This window comes from Peromyscus eremicus, chromosome 2, assembly GCF_949786415.1.
Source record: "Peromyscus eremicus chromosome 2, PerEre_H2_v1, whole genome shotgun sequence".
Lineage (NCBI taxonomy): Eukaryota > Metazoa > Chordata > Mammalia > Rodentia > Cricetidae > Peromyscus > Peromyscus eremicus.
Window position 1 is genome coordinate 123052909 of NC_081417.1, and position 27208 is coordinate 123080116.

Sequence of the window (27208 nt, forward strand, 5' to 3'; positions counted from 1 at the left end):
CCCAACCCTTTCCGGGAATACGCAAGACCGGCATCAGAGATGGCGGAAGTACGTCAGGAGCCCTCGGTGGGCGTGGCGAGGCGGTTGAGAACGCCAATCGGAACCAGGCTGTGGGCGGGGCCACGGCTGGTGGCGCGAAAAGTTTTCTCCTCTGACTTCTAGTCCTGTTCCGGCGTGTGCTGGGGGTCCGCGGTGTGGCTGGCTGTCCCGGGAGGGGTCGAGCTCGGACGGGCGAGCGCTGTGCAGCTGCTCCCCGAGCGCCTGGACTGGAAGCGGTGGGAAGCGCGGGGGATCGGCCAGCCCCGGCAATCTTCGGCGTGGTGAGTGCGGCTCCCGGCCCGCCGGGCGTTCTCCACAGACTCAGGGATTTCGTTCCACACACGTGCACCCAGAGCCTGTTCAGTGGCGGGCTCTGCTGGAGCCAGAGAGAGAAGCGGGTGCGGCCGGCCCCCGGGAGCTTAAGGCTTTGGCTTTCCACGTGCACCGCCTCTGAAAAACACTCGCATCCTTTTCTCTGGAACGGCGGAGCTAATGCTGTTAGCCGCTTTAACAACTAGTGATTGCGCCCAGAGAGAGACTTTCTCTAAGTCACCTCCTGTGACTTTGACGTCCTCGTCTCCAAACGGGTTGTCCTTAGGTGGCCTTTCATCCCCAGTCACAGAAGAGAACGTCTAATGGCCCGCTTTCTGCTGTCTAGGGTCTAGCCCGGACCAGAATGTCCTCTTGTAACAGCTGGGGAAAGTGCGCGTCTTAAGGCTGGAGATGCGAGATTCCTGCCCAGGACTAGTACAGGTGAAACTGCAATGATAAGGCCATTTTAATTTCCCACAGAAGTCGAATAATCGTACGTTCTTTTCCACGGTATTGTTTTTTCGAGACAGTGTTTCACTGTGTAGCCCTGGCTGTCCTGGAATTCGCTCTGAACCCGGCCGGCGGCGAACTCAGACTGCCCTTGCCTCTCGGACTCTGGGATTAAAGGTGTGGACCTCCATGCCCGGCTTTTTCAGAACTACTATGTATTTATTTATTTGTTTATTTATTTTGGTTTTTCGAGACAGGGTTTCACTGTGTAGCTCTGGCTGACCTGGAACTCACTCTGTAGACCACGCTGGCCTCCTCTGCCTCCTGAGTGCTTAAGGCTTGCACCACCACCGCCCGGACAGAATTACAGTTTTATTAAAAGCTGTATTAGAGGGCAATATTTGCATGTTGGGAGGTTTCTGAATTCTGTGAAATTGAGTTCAGTGTTTTGTGTTGACTTGTGAATTACATAATATCCCGTTGTTGAACGAGTGTGGGTTCACGCAGGTCCATGGAAAGAAGACACATCCCACTTTAAGGATTTCTTAGCCTTTCCTGCTGCAGGGGGACTCAGCCTCAGACTGAGACACCCTCCCTTAGCCAAGGGCATTTTTCTCCTCCAAATTTACACTTTGAGCACGTTGATTTCCATATCTCCTAAACATCCTGACTAAGCTTCCAAAGGGGTAATGACAAAGGCAAATTCTCCACTAAAGAATATCACAGTGTGTTGGATTTTTCCCAACCAAGTTTTGCATAGGCTTGTACCATTGGGAAACTCCCAGACAGGATTCTGGTAGAGGGCAATAAGAGACACAAAAGGTGGATTAAGGCTAGGTGCTAATACCCAGGAGCCAGACCAGGTGTAGCTCGGTGGGAATTCTCCCATCAACATCAAGTTGTACTTAAATAAGATGCTGACCTTTATATTTGAATGAAGAAAGTAGTGTTACCAGATTTAGGATCACAGCCTGTGCCCTAACAAGCCAAGTTCTGCTACGTGTCCTCAATATTCCAATTAAAAGAGCCAAATCAGGACCTGCAAAATACACAACCAATTTTGGTTGTGATATATTGTTTGTAATCTAGAAAATAAAACTTGCCAAAGATCAGAGGACAGAGTTACCCATATAAGCCCCGCAGTGGTGGTGCATACTTAATCCTAGCACTGGGAGGTAGAGACAGATCCTTCAGGATTTCTGTGAGTTCAAGGCCACACTGAGATTAATCCAGTCTAAAAGAGAACAGAGCCAGGCAGTGGTGGCAGACATCTTTGATTTCAATACCTGGGATCACACACCTTTAATCCCAGTACTAGGAAGGTTGAGACAGGAAGTTATATGGCTGGGCAGAGAAAGGCGGGAGGAGACAGGAACTAGCTCTCTTTCAGGCTGAGGAGTTGGTGAGGTAAGGGGTGGTGGCTGTGGCTTGCTCTGGTTCTCTGATCTTTCAGCTTTCACCCTAATATCTGGCTCCGGGTTTTATCAAGACCAATTAGGATTTGTGCAACAGTTGGTTGGCCCTTGACATTAAACTAGAACCCAGGAACTCACAGGTTGGAAAGAGAACCTGTTTCCTCAAATTGTCCTCTGCCTCCACATGTTTGCTGTGGCACTTGGTACGTACACACACGCGCGCATGTACAAAATTAAAAAAAATTTTTTTTCTTTTGAGACAGTGTTTTCTCTGTGTAACAGTCCTAGGTGACCTGGAACTCACTTTGTAGACCAGGCTGGCCTCGAACTCACAAAGATCCGCCTGCCTCTGCCTCCCAAGTACTGGGATCAAAGGCGTGCGCCACCACTGCCCAGCTCAAAATAAATGTTTTTTAAAGGCCAAATTAATAATGAAAAGCAGAAAAAAAAGATTTCTAACAAGACAAGTGTCCTCAACATTCCTTGAGAAAGAGAGATCCAGTGCCCCTAGCCCTGCCTCATTCCATATTCTCAGTCCTGATGTGAGAGTAAGGTTTAAATAAAAGGCAGGAGATGTGCCTTAACTAAGCAGTCTGCCAGAGGTGCCCCCACCACCACTGACTCAGACAAGTTCCTGCCCTGGCTTCCCCTAGCTTCAGCTTTCTTCAGGATGAAATTCCTGGGGCAACTCAAATTTCTTGGGGTCTATTGTTTCTATAGTTGGTTACAGTTGGGTGGTCATGGGTTTGTCATACAGTGTTTTCCCACCTTATTACTGACACCTTAGAACAGTGCTTAGCATATGGGCGTAGAGTAATAATGGTTGAATAAAAATGATACTATTATCTCCGTTTTGTGGATTAGGAAACTGAAGCCTGGTGGACCTGTCATTCTGTGATTGGGAAGCCTAACTTACTATAATAAGCTGGCAGAAGTAAATGCTCTGACATAATGCTGTCTAGTTTCACACTATATGAAGTGAGGTAGCTTAGGAACAGCCATTGGCATCTGGCTGTTCCAAATAGAGTTAGGGCTGTGTTATCTGTGAAATTGGGCCTCTTGTTACCAAGATAACACCTACCTTTCATTAGCAAATACTTATTATTGAGCATCTACTATGAATTTATGTGTATTGTTCTGGGATTATTTTTAAGAATTAAGTGAGATACACATGTCAAGAGTTTGGCTCAACTTTTAGTAAAGTTCCTTTATGCATTTGTCTTGGGTGTGGTTTCTGTACTAGGTGCTGTGCATATTTCAGATTTCTGGTATCTGTGACATCAAGACCTTGTAGCCTGTATCTCTAGAAGTCAAACACTTCTTTGGACAGAGCCCGGCCTGGCTCTCCGGTCCCTTCACCATTCCTTTGCTGATAGTGGATAAGATGATGTGTGGAGAGTGAAGAAGAGCAGTTCATTGAATTGTGTATTGCCACTTCAGTTCTCTTCTATACGTATGTCATTCTTTAGTGAAAAGTTGAAAAATAATTAGGAGTTCTGAAAAGAGACAACCGTAAACACAGCAGGTATCAGGCCTTTTGTACTTTAGGCATCGAATTTGGCATCTTTTCATTTTGTGAGATTTCCTATATTTTGTGTGTGCTTGTGCTTGTCAACTTTCTGTGGCTATGACAAAATATTCAAAAAAACAAAAAACCTAAAACAAGGAAAGATTTATTTTGACTCACTTACATCCTAACAGAGAAGAAAGGGTCAGGACAAAATAAAAGTCCCTAAAGACTTGCCCCTAATGACCTACTTTTACCTAAGTCCTCTTTTATACCTCCTGTTTTTGTTGTTGTTTATTTTAATGTGTATAAGTGCTTGCCTGCTTGTATGTCTGTGTACCACGTGTTCACCTGGTGCCTGCAGAGGCCAGAAGAGGGTGTCTGATCCCTTTGAACTGGAGTTAAGGTGGTTTTAAGCTGACCTGTGTGTGCTGGGAACTGAACTCAGGTTTTCTACAGGAGCAACAGGTGCTCTTACCATGGAGCATCTCTCTATCCCCCCGTTTCCTGGATTTTAAAAGACTTCTGAGTTTCTGTCACCTCTAAAATAGCCTAACAAATCATGAACCTGTCAAGAGTTAATCCATGTAAGAAGTCAGATACTCTGTGAGGCAGTCAGTTTCCAAAATATCAGGTGACCTCTGGGAAAATTTCAGTTCCAAGCCACAACAGTGAAGTTGTATTAATAGTTGGATTAATTTTGTTGCTGTATAGTACTGATGGGAACATTTTGGTTCATGTCTTTTTATGATGTGTATATATTTCTGATATGTACATGAATTACTGAATCATAGAGTAGGCATATGTCCAAAAATTTACAGGAAATTTTTTTCAGTTTCCCAAAGTAAGTCTATAGGGTTTTGGTTGTTAATGTTTTGTTTTTGAGATGGGGTCTCAGTGCGTCACCCTGGCTGCCCTGGGACTCTATATATATCAGGCTGGCCTTGAACTCAGAAATTTGCCTACCTCTGCTTCCCAACTGCTGGGATTAAAGGACCATCATGCCTAGCAGCTGCACCAGTGTAAATGTGATTCATCTTAAAGTTAGGTCATTTGAGGATTATATATAACTTTTGATGGAAAACAGTAATGAGTACTTGGTGGGTACTGCAATTTACTTGAGTCTTCGCTTTATGTTTCAGAGACATTTGCTTGACTTCATTGTGGAAAACTGGGAGAAGCTGCAAGATTATTTCTGACATTTGTGTGTTGCATCATCCATTAGTAAGAATATATGCTGAAAGTAAGTGGTGAGATTTTCCTTAAACATTGTATAGATTCCAGCACTTTCACTAATCTTTACCAAAAGGTTATTGAACAGTACAAATACAATTTCGTTTTTCACTTGAGCAAGTCTCATATGTTTGCTTATCCTCTCCCTGAAAGTACTGGGGATTGACTCTAGAGCTACAAACACAGAGTTATGCAAGTACTGGGGATTGACTCTAGAGCTACAAACATAGAGTTATGCAAGTGAATGCCCCTGTGACCCACATCCCCAGCCTTTTTTTACAGTTTGAGTTACCATCCTTGAACTTGGTTTATCTGACAGGCCTTGAACTTGGTGATCCTCCTGCCTCAGACTCCTGAATAGTTAAGATTATGTCCTTATGCTACCCAGCCTGGCATCTTTGCTCTCTGCTTGTGTCTACCTTGTATTCAATTAAAATCGATTTTAGTAGCACAGCCAGAGCGGTGTCCTGTAGACCAGGCTGGACTGGAACTCAACAGAAATCCGTTTGCTTCTGCCTCCCAAATGTTGAAGTGAAAGGCCATCATTCATCTGAGTCTTCTCCCTGCCCCTCTCCTGAGGCTTTTGCAAAGCTAACTTTTATTCACAGTATAAGGGAGAAAGCAGACTCCTTGCAACAAGAAGGGATCCAGAGCCAGAGTCCCTCTCGAATCTTACATCAGTGGTTTATTTACTAATGACCCAGTATCTTCATTTCACTAGTAGTGTCTCTTAAACTTGTTTTCTTTTTTCTTTTTCTTTTTCTTTTTTTTAAAGCAGCCAGTTGTTGGTGGTGCATGTCTTTAATCCCAATATTTGGGAGGCAGAGGCTGGTGGATTTCTGATGAGTTTAAAGCCATCTTGGTCTACAGAGTGTGTTCCAGGGTAGAGAAACCCTGTCTCAAAAAAACAAAAAGGACAGAGATATTTTAGGGGTTAAATGTTCCTAGATAGAATATAGGATACAATGCCACAGAACTTGAGGAAACCAATTTGTTTAATTTGGATGTCTATATGCTTTTATAATTCTCCCCCTCACCCCACGAGACTTTGTTCTCATCAGTAATTCAGAGACATTTTAAATCCCAGTTTTCCCATGTTAGCCCTATAAGACCTATAAAAGAAGCATGCAATCTTAACTAAAGGTTTAGTACTAATTACTTAATTCTGAGATGCTAGGTTGCTATATTTTATTACAACTGATAGCAGAGGATTTTATCTTTTCCCTTTTTTTGTCACTAAAACTGTACTTTTGAGATTTATTCAGTGTAAACCACTTTGCCTGCGTGTGTCTCAGTGTGCCTACCATCACCAGCTGTAGAGGCTACACAAGAGCATGAAATCCCCTGGAACTGGAGTCGCAGACAGTTGTGAGCCACCATGTGGGTGCTGGGAACTGAACTTGGTCCTCTGCAAGAGCAGCAGGTACTCCTAACTGCTGAGCCTGCTCTCCAGCCCCCCAGCCTACACTTTAATATCAGCATTTCTTTTTACCATTCACAATATTCTGGGCCTATCAGATGTAAAGAAAAACACCCTGCCGAGCAGTATGTTAGTTACTGGTTTTGTGTGGGTGTGTGGAGGCCAGAAGCCAGCCTTGGAGATCACACCTCAGGAGCTGTAACGTAATTTGTTTTCTTTTTAAAGATTAACTTGCCAAGTTGGTTAGCCTGGCTTGCCCTCGAGTCCCAGGGATTCACCTGTCATTGTTTCCCCTGCAGTGGAATCACATCCCACTATGCTTATTTTTTAGTGTGGTTTCTCAGAAATGAACCTAGGTCCTCATATTTACATGACAAGCACTTCACCAACTGAGCTAGGTCTATCTCCTGATTATTTATTTATTTATTCATTCATTCATTCATTCATTCATTCATTGTTTTGTTTTTGAGGCAGGGTTTCTCCGTATAGTTTTGGTGCCTGTCCTAGATCTCACTCTGTAGACCAGTCTGGCCTCGAACTCAAGAGATCGTTGCCATAACTGAGGTAGTTAAGATTGTCGAAGACATCTAAATCAGTCATTTATTATGCTAAAACAATTCATTGAACCCATTTTGTGTACTTTCACTGGGTACATTGTTTTCCCAGTAAGATAATTGGAGAACGTAGAGAAACAGTTTAGAGGAATTTCCAGTATAATTATTTTTAGAAATTTATTTATATTTTATTTTATGTGCATTGGTGTTTTATCTGCATGTTTGTGTGTATTGGACCCACCGCCCCAAGTGCTGGGATTAAAGGCGTGTGCCACCACTGTCCGGCCTTTTTTTATGTAAGTGGGATGACACACTTGATAAAATCCATCACTGCTCCCTCATGCTGCTTTTGCACATTTATTCCTCTATCCCTGGTAAGCCCTCATCCCAGTCCATTGTATCTGTGTCTCCTGATTATTCAATATCGGATTATTCAGTTCAGCTCAGAAATCCTTACAAAGCCCTTTCTCCCTGAATCACAAGACCTGGCCCTCTAACTTCCAGGGGTTCCTCTAGGTTCTTTGCACAATTGGTTGTCAATTACTCCATCTGAATTTGAAGACATTTCACTTAGATATTTGTTCACACCTGTTGTGCTTTATTCAAAGTAAGTATTTTTTCTTTTTGGTTTTTCAAGACAGGGTTTTTCTTGTGGCCTTGGCTGTCCTAACTCAGTAACATTCATTTTTGTGGGGAAAAAAGTCAATCTTGTTGGAAATTAATACAGGCACTTTAGTATATTTTATGTAGATATTGCATACTATGCATTAATTAATTTCACCCAGGGAAACTGGGGGCCCAATATTCAAGAAAACAAATTATAAATGCTTGCAAGTACTTACTGTTAGCCAGGTGGTGGCTGGTGACACACACTTTTAATCCCAACACTTGAAGGGCAGAAGCAGACAAATATCTTATGAGTTTGAGACCTGCCTGGTCTACATATTGAGTTCCAGGACTGTCAGGGCTGTATAAAGAGACTCTGTCTTGAAAAACCAAAAAAAAAAAAAAAAAAAGATAAAGAAATGTTATCAGTTTAAATAAAATGTGTGGTAGTGAGATCGGGGTATTAAGAAAAAAGGCTGAACTCAGTGAAAGCAGGGATTGACTATATCTTACAACCCATCAGAGCCATGCCGTCCTATCTCACAAGGCAGAAGACCCGAAAAACTTTCTCATGGGTTGGCAGGCCATTGCCGGATCGAAAACAGTACTACCAAATCTACAAGTAAGTGATGAAGCTCTTTGGTTGGACTGCAAAATAAAGCTTTTCAGGCTAAACTGTTAAGCTTATATTTAAACTGTTCTGCTCAATGCAGATTGAGGTTTGAGGGACAATAGAAACAAACTTTTAAGTTTTTGTGCGATGCAAAAAGATCTGTTGTGGCTGGTTAGTAAGGTGGATTCTTTGAAACAGAAAAGATAAAAAGAGATCTTGGTACTGTGTCCTTCCCAACTTGTTTGTGCATTCACTTGTAGTGTGTGTACATATGTGTGGGGGCCAGTGTGCATGCTCACTGCAGGCCTGAAGTTGATGTTGAGTGCTTCCTGGTGCCCTTTTATTTATTGCAGTATTTTTGTTCTTTAAGAATTTCTTACATACTGTGTGTTTTGAACACTCATCACTCATCATCCTCTCCCCACTACTCCCGTCACCACTCCATCTCAGCCCTTTCTACCCAGCTTTGAGATTGCTGCTGCTGCTCCTGCTGCTGCTTCCTCCTCCTCCTCCTCCTCTTCCTCCTCCTCCTCCTTCTTTTCTTCACCAAATGAGTGAAGTTTGTGTTGTACAGCTAGTCCTGGGAGTGGGCCTGCACTATAGGGATCACATTATCATTAAAGTAAACTGACTCTTCCTCTCCCAGCAGCTATCAAATGCCAGTAGCTTCTTAGCTACTGGTGGGATTTTTGTGCCCACCTTCTCTCGTCTACGCTAGGATTTTGTCTGGCTGGAGCTTGTAAAAGTCTTGTGCATTCTGTCACAATTGCTGAGTTCGTATGTGTGCCTGCCCTGTTGTATCTGAAAAACCTTGGTGTGTTATCAGCCACCTTTGGCTCTTAGAATCTTTCTGTCTCCTCTTCCATGAAGATCCCTGCACCTTATGGAGACCTTCTGTTTTATTACTGGTGTAGGTTCTTTTTGCTGAACCCAGAACTCACCAATTCCAGCTAATCCAGCTAGTGAGTTTGCCCTGGGAATTCCTCGTTCTGCTTCCCAAATGCTGTGTTCCAGGGGGTTGCCACACCTACCTGGATTTTTCCAGGAGTGCTAGGAAACTGAACTCCAGTCCTTGAGCTTGCTCATTCAGCAAATGCTTCAACCCCCGAGCCTTCTCTCCACTCCTTAGCAGTTTTGATATTATTATTTACAAACTGTATGGCCATGGCAGGCTTCTTGCTAACTGTTCTTATATCTTAAATTAACACATTTCTATTAATCTGTAAGTTGCCACATGGTGCGTGGCTTACCGGTATCTTAACATCTGCTTCTCATCATGGTGGCTGGCAGTGTCTCTCTGCCTCAGCCTTCCACTTCCCAGAATTCTCCTCTCTCCTTGTCCCATCTATACTTCCTGCCTGGATACTGGCCAATCAGTGTTTTATTTATTAACCAATCAGAGCAACACATTTAACATACAGAACATCCCACAGCAATTATTATTATTATTATTATTATTATTATTATTATTACTACTATTGGGTAGCTTTCCGGCCTCCTGAAACTTTTATTGTTCTTTGCCAATAACTGAAGTAGTTAAGATTGTAGGAAGGCATCTAAATCAGTCATTTATTCTAAAACAATTCATTGAACCCATTTTGTGTACATTCACAGGGTACATTGTTTTCTCAGTAAAATAATTGGAGAGTGTAGAGAAACCGTAGAGGAATTTCCAATGTAATTATTTTTAGAAATTTATTTACTTTTATTTTATGTGCATTGGTGTTTTACCTGCATGTTTGTCTGTGAGTGTGTTGGATCCCCAGAACTGGAGTTCTGATCTGCAAGTGGTTGTTGGAAATTAAACCTGGGTCCTCTGGAAGAGCAACCAGTGCTCTTAACCACTAAGCCATCTCTCTAGCCCTTAAGGATGTTTTTGAGCTTAAACCTCAGTGGTTATGGGCACTGGCTGATCTTTCAGAGGACGCATGTTTGATTTTCTCACTTAAGTGGTAACTGGCTTACAACTCTCAGGGGATCCAGTGCCCTCTTCTGGCCTCTGTGGGCACTGCACGTACTTGTATTGGCACAGGCAACACCCACACACGGAATATAAATTAAATCTCAAAAGAGATAGCTGGACAAGCATATCCTTTAAAAGAATGTTGTCTTTTGTGCCAAATTCTACAACACTTTTCCCGTTTTGATGATCATGTTTCTTTGTTGCTTTCTAGAGAAATGTGTATAAAAATCAATGATTGTTCCCCTGAGATTCACATCAAGGTTGGACAGTTTGTGTTGATTAAAGGCGATGATAATACAAAACCCTATGTTGCTAAACTGATTGAATTATTTGAAGATGGTGAGTTTGGGCCTGAAATGGGAGCCTTCTCTTACTGGGCACGATTGCAAAGTATGCAAGAGGTGGGAGGCTGCTGAGTTCTCTGTTCACAGGCACTTCCAGAGCAGCATGGACTGTGAGGTAGATCACATAAGTATTAGCTGTTCATTTCCCCATCTAGACTTCAGAGACTCAGCAGTGTAGTGTGGGGTAAAACAGAATGAGAGGGCTCAAGAATTATTTTTAGGGGTAAGAATGAATGTCAAGTGCAGGATTTGGGGACAGGGAGTTTAGGAAGATGGAAGGAAAATTGGTGGTTTGCACTGCCAGGGATGTTGGTTTTGTTTTGTTTTGTTTTGTTCCTTTGCTCTTTTCTGTTTAGGGGCCTGCCACCCAGCTCCCAAATAAATACACACACACACACAGACTTAGTCTTACTTATGAATGCCTAGCCTTAGCTTGGCTTGTTTCTAGAATTATCTGGTCTGCCTTTTGCCTCTGGGCTTTTATCTTTCTCTAGTCTTTTCCCCCTCCCACCCCCCAAGACGAGAGTTTTTTTGTGTAATAGTCCTAGCTGTCCTGGAACTCTTTGTAGATCAGGCTGGCCTTGAACTCACAGATCTGCCTGACTCTGCCTCCCAACCACTGCCTGGTGTATCTTTCTCTATTCTATATCCCTTTCTTTACTTCTTATTCTGTGGCTTGCTGTGTAGCTGGGTGGCAACCACTGCCTGGTGTATCTTTCTCTATTCTATATCCCTTTCTTTACTTCTTATTCTGTGGCTTGCTGTGTAGCTGGATGGCTGGCCCCTTATGTCCTCTCTCCTTTTCTTGTTCCCTGATCTTCTCTTCTCAGATTTCTGCTATTTATTCTCTCTGCCTGCCAGCCCTTCCTATCCTTTCTTCTGCCTTGCTATTGGCCGTTCAGCTTTTTATTAGGCCAATCAGGTGTTTTAGACAGGCAAAGTAACACAGCTTTACAGAGTTAAACAAATGCAACATAAAAGAATGCAGCACATCTTTGCATCATTAAACAAATATTCCACAGCATAAACAACACATCTTAAAATAATAAAGTGTGTATTTGTGAAGTGGAGTCATTTTTCTGCTGATTGGTCCTTTGATCATTGTCAAATTATATAAGATTCTTGAAACTTAGTTTCTTGACCTATAAAGGGGATAGGTATAGTACCTGTTTTATAGAATTATGGAGAGTAAATATTTATATTGTATAGTGTTTGGCATGTAGGCTGTATTCAGTAATGCATTGTATTGTTTCCCTTTCTATTTTATTCTCCCCTTTCCACCTGATCCTCTTAGGATCTACATTTCCTTCCAAGAAATGTGCTCGAGTGCAGTGGTTTGTCCGATTCTCTGAGATCCCTATCTCTAAAAGGCATTTATTAGGCCGGCAGCCTGCTGCACAGGAGATATTCTGGTATGACTATTCTGACTGTGATAACCAAATTTATGTGGAGACCATCATTGGCCCTGTTCAGGTAGGAGTCCCTTAAATCCTGGGTTCTGAAGTACCTATACTGCATGACCTCAGAAATAGTACTAGTTCTAATTTGAATTTTTTTCTCATCTTCTCTGGCTGCTTGAGAAGCAGCCCCCACATCCCACAGATACTGAGAGCATAGTGAATGTGTTCTGGGCCTTTTAGAGGAAGTGACATTTGGGTTATGACCTGAAGGAAGAGCAGGAATTATTAGAAAATGTGTCTCAGTGAACAATCATATGTAGCTATGATTATGGCAGGCACAAGACATTATAAGGCTAAGTGTGCTTTGTAAAATCAGGACTTCTTGAATAACTTGGTACAAAGAGTGCCAGTGCTAAAGACAACCTTGTGTTATAGGGTTTTTGTATTCAGGAGCTGTGTTGTTGAAGTAGACAGTGTTTTGAAAACCTTGTGTGCATGCGTGTACATCTTATTTCTAGAGCTGATTTTATATCCAAAGTAGGATTATACTCTTCTATGTGACATCTGGCTTTGGGTGATTGGGTAATTGGTTTAACAATTGGCCAAAGAGACTGGTCTGACCTGGCTACAGTAATTTATTTTATGGTTAAATGAATGAAGGTTGAAGCAGCAGAGCATGTGGATTTGGAAGATGTGCTGGTTAGCTTTCATCAACTTGATATAACGAGTCGTTATGAAATACCTCTGACAAATTGGGCTGTAGGCAAGTCTGTGCGGGCATTTTATTGATTAATGATTGATATGGGAGGGCAGCAAGCCAGTAAACAGCATTCTCCCATGGCCTCTGCTTCAGTTCCTGTCTCCAGTTCCCTCAAGGATGGACTGTGATCAGGACTGTAAACTGTAAAGCGGAGTAAACCTTCTGGAGTTAGTTTTGGTCAGTGTTTTATCCCAGCAACAGAAAGTAACCAGAACAGTGGGGAAGGAGAGAAGAGGTATTAGGAAAATCTCCCTGTTGGGAGTAAGCAGGACTAGTACTAAAGCCAGGCTCTGGTAGTGAGAATTGGCCATTTAGGGAACACTGAGTGCTCTGGAAGTGAGGTGGGGCCTGATCTTAGAAGACGCTGGAAAACAGTTTAAGTCATCTTGCAGCAGTGTGGAGCTACTGCTCACTGTTTAGCATGTTGAGAAGTTTTGGGGAGTTTGTCCTAGGTGGATAAATTGGGGGCTCGGGGGAGAAGGAATGGGATAATGTGTGATTGAACTGGGATAATAGCAGGAATGAAGAGGAGAAGCCAAGGCAGAGGATGTAGTTCATTTAGTAGAATGCCTGCCTGGCATGCATGAAGCTCTGGATTCAATCACCAGCACCAAATAAACCAGCTGTGGAGATACACACCTGTAATTCATACTCAGGAAGTAGAGTTAGGAGAATCAGAAGTTACAGGAGACCCTGTCCAAAAACAAGTAAGGCAGTAAGAGGTGGGTGAAAAGCAGGAATAATTTGCTGGGTGTGTTGGCACATACCTTTAATCCCAGCTCACAGGAGAAACCGATGATCTCTGAGTTTGAGACCAGTCTGCTCTATATATGAGGACAATTGGGACCGCATAGATAGACACTGTTTCTAAAAAAAAAAAAAAAAAAAAAAAAAAAAAAAAGAATAATTTACGTTTCATTGACATCCTCCTCAGACTATTCATGACGTAAAATGCTCAGTTTCTTAGTTAATGTGCTATGCAATGTCTTTCTCTTTAGTTATAAAAGGTGGCATTTCATATAAAGATGTGAGCTTAAATAGGTTTCATTGCAGCTATGATGGTTTTTCTTGGCTATATAGTCTTCATCTTTTCTTGTTTATCTCACTTCCAAAATTCAGATAGTGGCTTTAGCCCCAGATGAAGTGATCCCTATGGATCAGAAAAGTGAGGAGACACTGTTTGTGAAGCTATCCTGGAATAAAAAGAAGTTCGAACCACTGTCACCAGAAGTGTTTGCAGCATTGAAGAAACAAGAAGATAGCCCCAAGTGCCGCAAACCTTTAGAAGCCAAGATTAAGAAAAGAAAAAGCCCTTCTTGGAACACAGCAGAACAAGTGGTCAAAAGGATTGAATCAAGTCACTCTACCTCTAAATCTTGCCAGATGCCTGCTCATCCTGTCTCCCCCAGTGCTAGGAAACGGCTAGAACTCAATGGTAAGTGTGGTTGTAAATTAGTTTTACTTAAATGTGCTTTTGCTCCTTTGTAATGCACCAGTCCTTCCTCCCCCAACCCCTGCTGCACAGTGATGTGTTTGCTGTTTCTATGATTGGCTTTTTCTAGGATGTCAGAAGATTGGAATCACAGTCTGACTTTTTTTGGTCTGGTTCTCTTCTCTTAGTTTCATCCATTTGAGAGTCATCCCTGTTATTACCCTATTGGTGATTTATTCCTTTTTATGTAGTGCTCTAGTGTATCAATAAACACAACTTATTTATTCCCAGTTGAAGACATCTGGCTGTTTCTAGTTTTTGATGATTATGAATAAAGCCACCCTAATTAATGATTCACACAGACACTAGATGGCTCTTCAAAAAGCCCTGTCTGTACCTGTCTCATACCATGAATATGACTGAAAATGGCTCATCTGTGCTTTAAGACTATAGGCATTCCTGCTTGCCGTCTCCTCAGTTAGATCAGTGTGTCCATGAATGAGTGCCAGGGCTGAGTCTCATTCACCTTCTGTTTTTTGCTAGAACCTAACATATATCTTGCCTTTTTAATAGTTCAGCGATATCTGTCTATGATCCCTGGTTCTCATAGTCTTGTAAAGAGTAAAGCAGATCTATATGTAATGATTGTCTTCAGGAATTCCTCCTGTATCTTTGCTGATATAATCTGGGTGAAAAAAACAACAAACAGAAAAAATGTTGGGTCTGGTGTCACTCAGTAATGTACTATAAATTTTTTCAAATACGTTGTATTGGGACTGGGTACCCTGCAGTGTTACCTCAGAGAAAATTGATTACTGAATATTTATCTACAAAAGCTGACCTAGAAGTCAAATTTCAGAAATCCTGCAGCTGTAGCTCAGTGGTAGAGCACATGCTTAGTAAGGTCCTGGGTTCAATCCCCAGGGCTGAAATATGAAAACAAACAAAAGTCATGTATGTTTATAAATAGGAAAATCATACGTGAAGTTTAGGAAAGAAGAGGCCACTTGGCCTAGAAGAGGACAATATGGACTAATTCAAAGAAAGTATGAGTAACTTCTGTTGTGTTAACATCAGTTACATCATGAGATTGGGGGTGTATATTTCTAAGTATAACATCCCACGTTGTCTTTTATGCTTAGGCTTTCCCAGGAAGCCTAACATGAGGCTATCACAGAAGATCTTGTGTGACTCCTTGGATTCTCAAAAAAATTCTAAACGAAAAACAGCCTTCTCTGAAACAACCTCACCGCCTAAAAGATCTCAGCCTGGTGAAATCAAGACCTCTTCACCTTTGAAAACTCTAGGAAAAAATGGACAGACTCATTCCTTTTATGCCAAAGGTAGCATGATTCTTAGAGCCCAAGGCCCAGCTATGATGACCACAAAGATTAGTGTGGAGAGGGCACTCAGGCCTCTCAGGAGCAGGTTGAGTTCTTCAGCGGTGCCTACTGTGATTCTGACACCAGAGTACATTGGGAGGTAAGCAGGAGCATTGCCCCCTCTCAGAGCAACTTGAGATACTGGGGAGGGAAACTTCCCAGCTGCAGTTGTCTGACCAGATCTCTGAGGATCTTTTCCAAATAAAGGTTTCTGAGCTTGGATTTAATAAACTGCGCTCCAAGTCTTGGACCCAGGAATCTGTATTTTGGAGTGCTCTTTCGCATTAGGTACGGTGACTTATGCCTGTAATCAGGAGGCTGAGGCAGGACTAGTGTGAGTTCAAGATTATCCTGAAATGCTTTTCTCTTCAGATGTCATTTGGGAATAGTGATAGTTATTTCTGAAACTATACCGTTTCACAGTCCTGAATTTCATTTGTTGGCTCTGGCTCTTTGTCACAAAATAATGATCCTTTTTTTTTTTTTCCCAATTGGGTATTTTTTTTGAACCTGGGATCTACTCTTAAATATAGTAAAAGAAGACAATAAATCTAGAGCAAGCTTTATAGTTTGGTACTTGGTAATAGGTGTAGATAAAAAGTTATACCATAAAAGAGTGACAGAGTAAAAATAACATGATATTCAATATTTCTTAAATAGAAATTCCAGCACCTGGTCCATAATAGGTTGCTTAATAAATACTGAGTGTGTGTGTGTGTGTGTGTGTGTGTGTGTGTGTGTGTGTGTGTGTGTGTATTTTTGTTTGTTTGTTTGTTTTTGTGTTTTCGAGATAGGGTTTCTCTATGTACCTTTGCACCTTTGCTGGAACTCACTCTGTAGCCCAGGCTGGCCTCAAACTCACAGAGATCCACCTGCCTGTGCCTCCCAGTGCTGGGACTAAAGGCATGCGCCACCACCGCCCAGCTTTTTGTTTGTTTGTTTGTTTGTTTGTTTTGTTTTGGTTTTTGGTTTTTCGAGACAGGGTTTCTTTGTGTAGTTTTGGTGCCTGTTCTGGATCTCACTCTGTAGCCCAGGCTGGCCTCAAACTCACAGAGATCTGCTTGCCTCTGCCTCCTGAGTGCTGGGATTAAAGGTGTGTGCCACCACCGCCTGGCCTGAGTATATTTCTGTTAACTTTGAGCCTTTGTAAAAGATGACAGAAATAAAAAGGAGGCAAAATCTGTTGGGAGTTTGTCCATCTTGGTCCACAATAGCAATATGATAAGTGTGATTTAAATAATATGTTAAGAAAAACTTGGATCTCTTTGGTGAGCTTTTGAGCCAAGTTTGATGAACTCTTTCCAAAGTCGCTATAAAAAGAATAGGAGCTGGTGAGAGCTCACTATCTCCAGTACCCGCTGTGGATTCTTGGTGTCTTAAATGCCTTCCTCTAACCCAGATGTGATCTGTTACAGGGACACAAAGGAACAAGAAGCTCACAAAGAACCCACCCGTAGTTCCCATCGTGTACGTAGAAGGAGTTCTCTCTTGACTCTAAAACGGATTAGGCAACAGCTTTGGTAAGACTGCCCGTGTACAAGCAGAACAACCTTGCTTCCATCTGTGGTAGCATTTGTCCCTTAATGCCCCTTCTATATGAATGGCCAGTGCATTGATAACTTTTCACCTAGCATCTTGTACAAGTGTCATAGTTTGAAAGGGACAAGAAATGCTGGCCTGGCCTTCTGGTACCTTGTCCCCATCACTCTTGTTTCCAGCAAGTCTGGGAGTATGGGATGCCTGAAAGCATTCACTTATTGATATACCTTAGTTTGAATTTGGGCTTCTGAAGCTTAAATTGGGAAGGTGAACATTTCCAATCCTCCTCCCTCATGAATAAAATAGGGAAGATACACAAGCCTTAAAATTGTTGAGGGATTTAGTGGATATGTAATGCCTTCAGCAGAGTGTCTCAGGCAAGTATCCAAGAGGTGAAACATCCCATATTGCCTGGTGGTGGAAGAGACTAATGCCTCTAATGCTCACTTTTATACAGTTCTTATTAAGGTTTGAACACCAAATAATAGAAAATAATTAGTCTCCACCACTCAGGCTTCTAGATGATGATAAAAGTGACCAAGAAGAGGAAGAGTTCATATCCTCAACAGAGGTGTCAGACTCCAATAGTGAGGAGGAAGATGATTCTATTTCCTCCCTTCCAAAGAGAAATCCCCAACGGCAGTCCAGGAACCGGAGGTTGGCCTCAAAGCCATCATTGCAGACCCCCTCCAAGACACCACAGAAAACTGTAAGGTTCTTTTGGGTTTGTTTTCCAGTGACATGTCCCTCCTATATGCTAAAGAATACAAATTCCAAGACTGAACAGTAACAGCTGGATTCTTAGCACAGGGCTATGATGTTAAAATAGTGTGTTCCCTGGGGAAGCAGGCCTACATGAAAACTAATCTAGTTGAAGATGTCTTTTTTTTCCCTTGTGTTATATTGTTTTGCTTTTGAGACAGTGTATAACTGTATAGCCCAGGCTGGCCCCTGAATCTAAGCTCGTGCTACCACATGTGACTTGCTCAAGGGCTCAAGTTCCTTTTAAGGCTCAGAGTCAAATGGCCAAGAGCACAGCCTCCTAAGGGAAGTACAAATGCTGATGAGTCCTAGTGTTTGTGTTTCCCTTGGCACTTAGAGGGGATTGAATTCCAGGCTGCACTAGATGCAGCCGAGAGATCAGGAGTACTGCTTACGTGTGGCAATGATGTGCAACAGGAAAATGGAAGGGAGTTCCTGTGGAATTATAACAGCAGTAAAGGTGTTAGGGTCCTCTCATGCAAAGGTAGGTTTGAGAATCACTAGGATTAAACAGTAGAACTCTAGCATACAGTTAGGAAATGCTTGCTTTAGAAACGGTTCTCCAATTTTCCAGATCAAGATAGAGCTGAGGCTGAAGTCTAAGAACAGGTTCTAAGGAAGGGAGTCTAGTAGATCCCATTTGAACTAAAGGCCATATTTACTTGGACTTTCTCAAATACACATGCAAAAAGCTCACTGTTCTGATTGTTCACATCCCCTAGGTTCCACCAGAAAGAAGGGATGTGTGGCCCTGTGAACATAATTAAGAACACTTGTGGTTACCTTCCTACAGATCCTAGGTTTTCTCTCCAGTTAATAGATAAAAGACCTTTTTCAACAGTCAGTCTGCATATTTTTGGCCAAGGAAAAGGTGGAAAGTTGGCTATCACTCCATACCAGGAAGAGAAGTGAGAAAAAGCACTGGTCTGCCCCATAGAGTAACTCAAGAAAGAGTGAGCCTCTGGGGCTGGAGTGATGGCTTAGTAGTTAAGAGCATTTGCTCTTCCAATGGACCTGAATTGGATTCCCAGCACTCACATGGCAACTCATGACTGCCTAATTACATTATATGCAAACCGATGTCCTCTTCTGGCCTCTTTGAGCATCAGGCATGCACATCATGTGCAGACATACATGCATACAGAACACTCATGCACATGAAGTAAAGTTTAAAGAAAAAAAGAAGAATGGGCCTGTGAGTGGGAGCAGTGACCCAGGGATTTAGAATAAAAAAAAAATCTTGTGGTCCGGTCCCACCCCCAAGTACTAGATTATGGGTTGAGGAATTCCTGAGTGAAAGCTTGACCATATTTCAAATAAAGATCTCAGATCTCACACACAACCTATGGTTCTTCTTCTTGAGCAGAGTAGCTTGAGTTTCCTAATAATTTTTTTAGCTTTTGAAATACTTAGTGAAAGGTCAGAGATACAGCTCAGTGGCAGAGCACCTGCATAATATGTATGAAGCCCTGGGATTTTTGTTTGTTTGTTTTTGAGACTTGGCCTGTATCTGTCTCCCAGGTGCTGGGATTGACATGCGCCACCATGCCTGGCTGGATTTATTTATTTATTTACTTACTTACTTACTTTTTCCTCAGATTAACTGTATTCAAATCCCAATCCCATATAAATATTAGAAAAAAGAGATCATGTTTGGACTGTGAACAAAATGTTTGATGTGAGGGGGTGGGATGATCATCCTTCCACCAGATCAATTTTCTGTGTCCTGGATGGTTGTTTGTTTTGTTTTATTACAACTTATATTCTCTTTGACTATAGCCTAATCCTCGAACACCTCATCATGCCACTCCTCAGATTCGAGGCAGGAACCTCGCTGTCCAGGAACCGGCTAGCGTGCTTGAAGAAGCTCGGCTGAGGTGATGCTGCTCATGGTCCTGCTTGGGTAGATAGGAGTGACAGGGCCTCCTTCTTCACATGAATTGGAGGTTGGTTGGGCCGGGACTGTGCAGTCAGTGATACATCCTGGTGGAAGACAGTAAAACAAGTACTTATAGAAACCTTAAACAGCCGATGCCTGGGCTAGCGCACATGGAAGGAGATGCCTCCCAGGATGCCGCTGTCAGCTTGGTGTTTCTGAGGGTGGTGCCTCTTAGCTACAGGGCCCTGAAGTAGGAATTCTTTTAAAATGCAGGATCAGATTAAGGTTTTTGGGAACTAATAGGTTTCAGTCTACCCAAGTGGTTTTGTTTTGTTGGAGAAAAGGGAGGTTAGGTGAGGCAACACGGAGAGAGATGAGAAGTAAGAAATTCTCTTTTATTCATAATAGTTCCTGTATAGAAATAATAGTGTCTTTTCCATTCTGTTGGGTAGATGGTGAAGACTTCTAAAGCCTTCCTTTTCTTCTGTCTACCACCAACTGCAGGCTGCATGTTTCTGCTGTGCCTGACTCTCTTCCCTGTCGAGAACAGGAGTTCCAAGATGTCTACAACTTTGTGGAAAGCAAACTTCTTGATGGGACTGGAGGGTGAGTAATGCTGAACAGACAGGTTTGAGGAAGAGGTGCTCACACAGGGTCAGCAGGGTAAGCAGAGCCTCTGCTAAGCCTAGAAGAGTGCATTTCTGCCTTTCAGAACTAATGAGACCACTGGGCTGCTCAGTTGATCAGAGGCACTGGGTTTGGTCCCCAGTACTACACAAACTGGACATGGTGGTGAGGTAGAGGCAGGAGGACCAGGAGTTCAAGGTCATCTTTGCCTATATAGTTTGAGGCTAGCTTGAGCTATGTGAGGTTTGTCTCAATTTAAAAAGGAGCGGGTGACCTTTGAGTAATCAGTTTGCGTGCATTTGTTTTGACTGTAGAATAAGACTGTAGAATGAATGTCTAAACAGGTCCAACTCTGACCAGTTTCCTAGGGTAGTCTTCACAGTTCCTACTTCCGTATCCCAGGGGTCTTGGCCTTTCTTAGTGTGATGTGGATGGCATGGACCCAGGCTGAGAGTATTATTTTCTTGCTCTAGGTGTATGTACATTTCTGGGGTTCCTGGGACAGGGAAGACGGCCACCGTACATGAGGTCATACGCTGTCTGCAGCAGGCAGCCCAAACAAATGATGTTCCTCCTTTTGAGTATGTTGAGGTCAATGGCATGAAGCTGACAGAGCCTCACCAAGTCTATGTGCAGATTTTACAGGTAGGCCAAGTTGTTGGGGGTTTCTGGGAAACAGTTCTTTAGAAGCACAGGGAGAAAGAAGGCTTACTTCATTTTATTTTCATTTTACACATTTATGCAGAGGTGACAAGGGTGAGAGGCAGAATTTCTTAGACTCAAAAGCCATGTTAGGAGCTGTATGTTGACTGATTACATGGCAGCAGCCTAGCTCACGAATGACGTGGGAATGTCCTGAAATAGGGTATAAGCATTGTTCTTTCATTAGCTGTTACCTTGGAACAGGTAGTATCCCTCTTGGGGAAGGGACTAGAGTATAGGAAACGGAGCTTCTTCCTTTTATAGGCGGCACTCACTTTAAGGTCAGTGGAGTGGAATCATCAGCATTTACTACAGCCAGCGGCTGCTTTTCCCCCTTGCAGAAGCTGACGGGCCAGAAGGCCACAGCTAACCATGCAGCAGAACTGCTGGCGAAGCGATTCTGCAGCCCAGGGTGCTCGCAGGAAACCACGGTGCTGCTTGTGGATGAGGTAAGAAGCCCTGGAGGACAAGAGAAGGGGTGGCCACACAGCCTTGCTGTCCCTGGAGCAGATGGTGGGTAGGCAGAAGTGCTGGCTTCTGCATCCACTCAAGCTTGTCCATTGATTGGAGGATGGAATGTGGGCAGCACATGCACTAACTCAGTGAGCAGGCTGTCACTTAGGTGCCCTGGCTTAGTCTCTGAGTGACAGTGTATGTATGTCTCCTTCTTGGGCAGCTCGACCTTCTTTGGACTCACAAACAAGATGTCATGTACAACCTCTTTGATTGGCCTACTCACAAGGGAGCCCGGCTGGTGGTCCTGGCCATTGCCAACACCATGGACCTGCCAGAGAGGATCATGATGAACCGCGTGTCTAGCCGACTGGTAAGACCAGGTCATTCTGTAAAAATGAAAATATAGAAGACCAGGAAATATGATTTCTGCCATAATTGTAATTTTTATGATGGAATGAAAAAATACTACCGTTTTCTACAAGTACCATACCCCATACCTTGGCATTCTGGTCCCTATGCAATTTTAAATCACACAAAGCCATAGAGTTTAATTATTTTAAAAATATCTAAGCATGTATCACCTGCCACCTCTTTGGTACTTGGAGTAAAGCAGACAACCAGACAGTCTATGTCTGCCTTCTTGGGCCTTCTATTTTGGCAGGAAACACCGCCATCAAACCGTGAAGAACATGGTGAGAGAAGGCAGGAGCTGTGCCGGGCCTTAGAGCACCTCTGTCTCCTTGAATGAGTCTAAGAGAATACAAGGTTCTCAGATAAAACAACATAGTTTGAGAACTACTGTCCTGCAGGACGCCCCAGTCATTGCCAGTACCAGCAGCAGCTGAACGGAGAAATGGGAAGAAATAAATAGATTGTTATGTGGGGCTTGAGAACTGGGCTTGGGGACCTGAGTGTTGGGGTTTTGTTTTGTTTTGTGTTTTTTTCCTCACCTGGACAGTGAAACTTGTTCTTCTCTCATCTTGGCTCTCCAGGGTCTCACCAGGATGTCCTTCCAGCCCTACTCTCACAGCCAACTGAAACAGATCCTAGTGTCCCGACTCAAGCATTTAAAGGCCTTTGAGGATGATGCCATCCAGTTGGTAGCCAGAAAGGTAAGTCACCATCAGGAAGCTCCTTACCACAACCCCGAGCTAGTCAGTAAGTCCTTACTGAGCACCTATGTGTCCTGTGCTATGTACCCTGAATGAAGAGAACTTCAGGAAGTACTATAAAATAAATTCCAAGGGCGGAGGGTGGCAGTACCTTATTTTATGATTCTTGAGAAGGCCACAGGGATTATGGACTTAGGTACAAACTAACCATGATTGATTCAAGGAACGAGCTGTTTTGTGTAATTGAAGACACCATTTAGATCCATGCCAGGCATCTAGGAAGGACCAAAACCCTGAAATAATGAGGTGGACACTAAGTAAGGTCAACCCTTAGAGACTGGTCAGAGTTAGACCTGTGTATATGGAATCATCGATTCTGCAGACAAGGCTGTATGCAGGCTCTTCTCACCACAGTAGTCCCAGTCCTCAGAAGAGCCCTGAGGCTCCAGGTGGAACTGCTTTGGGGATTTTCTTGTTCTTGGTGTTTTCTTTCATTGTCTTTAGGCCTCAGCCCAAGCTCTTAAATTCACACTGTTCACCACTAGGGTGCTATTTCACAGGGTGGTGATGGTGATAGGAAGTAGGAAGTAATGTGGAAATATTTGGATGCAGGAGGCTAGGGAAAGGGAAACCATGATACTCATGTCTCTGTCTTGTATTAGAAGAGTGACTTTGGTCTATGCAAAACATGAACAGTTGTGTATGATCCCACTGTACAGGATGACTGCTGTGTTTGCCTTTTGACAGTCTCACAGGTACCTCTGGCTGGCTGAGTATGCTGGATAGATCAGGCTTGTCTCAAACTCAAGAGATCTGCCTGCCTGCTGGGATTAAAAGCAGGCACCACGACGCCTGGCTAAAACGACTACTTTTAATATCTTACTGTCTTATATACATATACTTACACAGTTTTCTCAGTTTATGTGCCATAATTTTGGAGGAATGGATCATTTTAGAGAGAATTTGGTGTTGTCCAGCGACAGGTGAATTTCAGGTTGCAGTGAGTCCTGGGAATGTAAGAATTGAGAAAGAGGTCTTTGTAGCCTGCAGTGATGGCAAGAGTTAGAATGCAAACGATCTGGGTAGGTGAGGTCTTTGTAGACCACAGTGATGGTGAGAAGTAAAATGTAAATGATCTGGGTAGGTATGGCAATGTGTCCCTATAAGCACTTGGGAAGGTGAGGCAGGATGATTGCAAGGCCAAGGCCAACCTGGGCTACATTGGGATATCCTGTCAAAACTAAGAAGTAGGTAACAAAACATTCAAGTGTTTTTCTAAGCCAGCGTCGGAGAGAGTGGAGGGTTCCTTGAGAGTCAGGCCTGGGAACTATCAACTTCTAAGTACATGGAAAAGCAATGAGAGTGCTAGAGCTGTTGGCATTGTGCAGTGGCCTGATTGACCTGTCTCAGCACAGGGTTCCTCCAGCTGATGTCTTCCTTCCCTCCCCCATCTTGATTTTAATTCTTTTAGGCATTGATTGGGCTGTTCTCCCAAGCTGGCTACATACTCTGGGAGGTCTTACCTCCAAATGTTCTCTCTGGCTTTAAGTGGCTGCTTCTGGGGCACACAGAATGAGAACCCAGGAATGAGAACTCTTGTGAGGTTTTTATTTTTCGAGAGAGGGTCTCCAGGGTCTTCCTGGCTATCCTGGAACTCGCTCTGTAGACCAGCCTGGCCTTCTCTACCACCATTCCCAGCTACCACAGAGGTCAGAATGGAACTTTGGGTACCCTAGAACCTGGAGTTATGGGTATTTGTGAACTACCATGTGTTCACCAACAAGTACTCTTAACCAATAATCATCTTTTCTAGCCCCTCCTTAAAAACAAAAAACAACACCAACAACAAACCTCACTTATTTCCTGAATACTAAAACCGGGGATTTCTGCCCTTTCCACTGGAGTTATTTATAATATCATGGGACAATGGTTTGGTATGGAGTAATAGTGTTCCATATGTGATATAAGGTTCCCTGGCTGTCAACTTTGGCACAAGACCATTCCCAGAACTGCCTTATCATTTAGCTAGGCCTAGATCCCGTGGTTATTCACCTAGGTTCAGATGGCAAGTGGACATTAGAAATAAAGTGTTCCCTCTTGTAGGTAGCAGCCCTCTCTGGAGATGCCCGGCGCTGCCTAGACATCTGCAGGCGCGCCACTGAGATCTGCGAGCTTTCCCATCAGCATGGTGACTCTCAGGGCATGGTGACTGTGACACACTTAATGGAGGCTATAGATGAAATGTTCTCCTCATCCTACATCGCCGCCATCAAGTAAGATGCTCTGCTGCCCGCACCTCTGGGGGAGGGAGGAGAGATCACAGCTTGGGCTTTGGAAATATGCTCCTGTTTCTCAGAGTTAACTCAGTCTATCCACATTTAGTGAGAGAAAGTCCTTAGGGGCAATCAGGAAGGCAAAAACAAAATCCTTGGGTAACAGATGAATGCTTATTCACATTTATTAAGTATAAATACTACAGGAACAGGCTCTGTGTGGTTGTTCATACCTCTCATCCCAGCATTTTAGGATTGCCATGAGTTTAAAACTAGCCTAGGCTGAATAGTGAGTTCTAGGCTAGTCTGGGCTATATACAGTGTCTCTGTCTCAAAAAAGAAAGAAACACATTTGATAGGTAGAAAGATGAGTCAGTGGTTAAAAGAACTTGCTGCTCTTACAGCTCAAAACTGACTGTAACTTCAGTTCTTGGGATCTGACACTCTCTTCTGCTCTCTGCATGTGCATGCACATACACACACAACCATTTGTTTGTTTAAGTTATATGAACATGAACAGTCTGGGTAGTGGTGACACGTGCCTTTAATCCCAGCACGTGGGAGGCAGAGGCAGGTAGATCTCTGAGTTTGAGACCAGCTAGGGCTACATAGAGAAATCCTGTCTCACAAAACAAAACCAAAAAAAGTTACATGAGCAGGAAGTAGCTGTGTTTCTTACTGAAGCATACTCTACTTCCAAAATTTGGAAATGGGTTTTTTGGCTGGTTGGTTCGTCATTCATTCATTTATTTATTTATTATTTGGAGTGCAGGTACAATTCCACAAGTAGTTGCTGTGTTCCCCATTTCCAAAAGAACATTTTCTATGTCAGCTTGAGACTTTGTCAGGTGATGCAGAAAATGTTTCCTCATGTTTTCTCTCCTTGAAACCAATGGTGCAGACAGCCTCTTAGAATTCACATCTCTTGGTTTCGTTTAAGGAACTGTTCCCTCCTGGAACAGGGCTTCCTGAGAGCCATTATTGCAGAATTTCGTCGATCTGGACTAGAGGAAGCAACATTTCAACAGGTAATTGTTTGAGAACTGGTTTTTGTTGTGGTTTTTGCTTGTTCTTCTGATCCTTCTAGATATGGGTCCAGGACACACAGGAGTTATTGGGAGGGGAAACCCCAAGAGGGTGACTGTCCCTACTGAGGTGAGAAGCAGCAGAGAACTGGGCAGAACATGGGATTAGATAGGGTTTCTGGAGGAGCCGGGGGAGCTTTCTAGGGTGGCCTGGAATTGGAGAAATTATGTGGCCTGATCTTGCTGCAAGCTTGGGGATTGGGATTCTTTATTTTTCTCTCTCTCTCTCTCTCTCTCTCTCCCTCCCTCCCTCCCTCTCTCCCTCTCTCCCCTTCCCTTCTTTTTTTTTTTTTCCTTGTAGGGCAGGGTCTGGCCAATCTCTAGCCTCCTGGTTAGGGCCATTAGGGAAGTCTGGGGCTGAGCCTAGCCAATAGAGATGGGGGAGGTGTGACCACAAAACAAACAACAAAACCCAGAAGGGACTTTTGTCGGTTCTATATTCCAAATATTGCTCAGTTGTGGGCAATACATCTTCTAAGTAAACTGAAGCTTTGCTTTAAAACATGAATTAGGCACATGGTGACTCATACCTGTAATCTCAGCACTTGAAGATGAGGCAGGAGGATTGCCAACAGTTTGAGGCCAGATTAAACTACATAGTGAGTTCTAAACCAGCTTGAGCTACAAAGAAAGAAAAAGAAGTCACTTGCCCAGTGTCACATACGTAAATTATAGAAAAGTAGAGTTCAGATGTGCTGTGTCCTGTTCTGTAGCTGGTTTTCCACTCTTGGCAGTTGAGTGAGGGCATCTACTGATGAAGCATTTGGTATCTAAGGTACCATGTGTCTGGTTTATTGTTTAGAGACTAGGTCTTATTATGTAACCTTGGTTGTCCTGGAACTCACAAAGATTTGCCTGCCTCTGCCTCCCAAGTGCTTGGACTAAAGGTGGGACCGACCCTGCCCCAGGCACCCAGTTTTTGGAAAAGATGAATGATCAGATACAAACCCAGGATTGTTCCTCTTAACCTTTGCTTTTCTTTTAATGTCTAGATATACAGTCAGCATGTGGCTCTGTGCAGGATGGAGGGACTGCCTTACCCTACCATGTCAGAGACCATGGCTGTGTGCTCACGCCTGGGTGCTTGCCGCCTTCTCCTGGTGGAGCCCAGCAGGAATGACCTACTCCTTCGAGTGAGGCTAAATGTGAGCCAGGATGATGTGCTGTATGCTCTGAAAGAAGAGTAAAGGGCTCCACAGAAAACGCCTTATTTATTTTTCTTCAGAACATGGAATCATGGCAAAATATACGGAATGGAAATGGTTGTTGTAGACTTTGTCATTTTATGTTATTTAGTTTGCTTTCTCCAGAGTGAGTTTATGGTAACATACTATGTGTATAAA

At 43.2% G+C, this 27208-nt stretch overlaps 1 protein-coding gene across 1 annotated transcript; it reads left to right on the plus strand.

Annotated features, from left to right (window-relative positions):
* The first annotated feature begins 56 nt into the window (after positions 1-56).
* Orc1 (origin recognition complex subunit 1) lies at positions 57-27208 on the plus strand. Its single transcript, XM_059254677.1, has 18 exons — positions 57-320; positions 4866-4966; positions 8060-8158; positions 10324-10451; positions 11751-11929; positions 13736-14051; positions 15191-15530; positions 16846-16950; positions 17483-17678; positions 19511-19608; positions 20115-20216; positions 20711-20882; positions 21281-21388; positions 21616-21765; positions 22388-22507; positions 24611-24780; positions 25721-25808; positions 26858-27208. The coding sequence occupies exons 3-18, from the start codon at positions 8064-8066 to the stop codon at positions 27050-27052; spliced, it is 2562 nt and encodes an 853-aa protein (XP_059110660.1). The 5' UTR covers positions 57-320; positions 4866-4966; positions 8060-8063; the 3' UTR covers positions 27053-27208.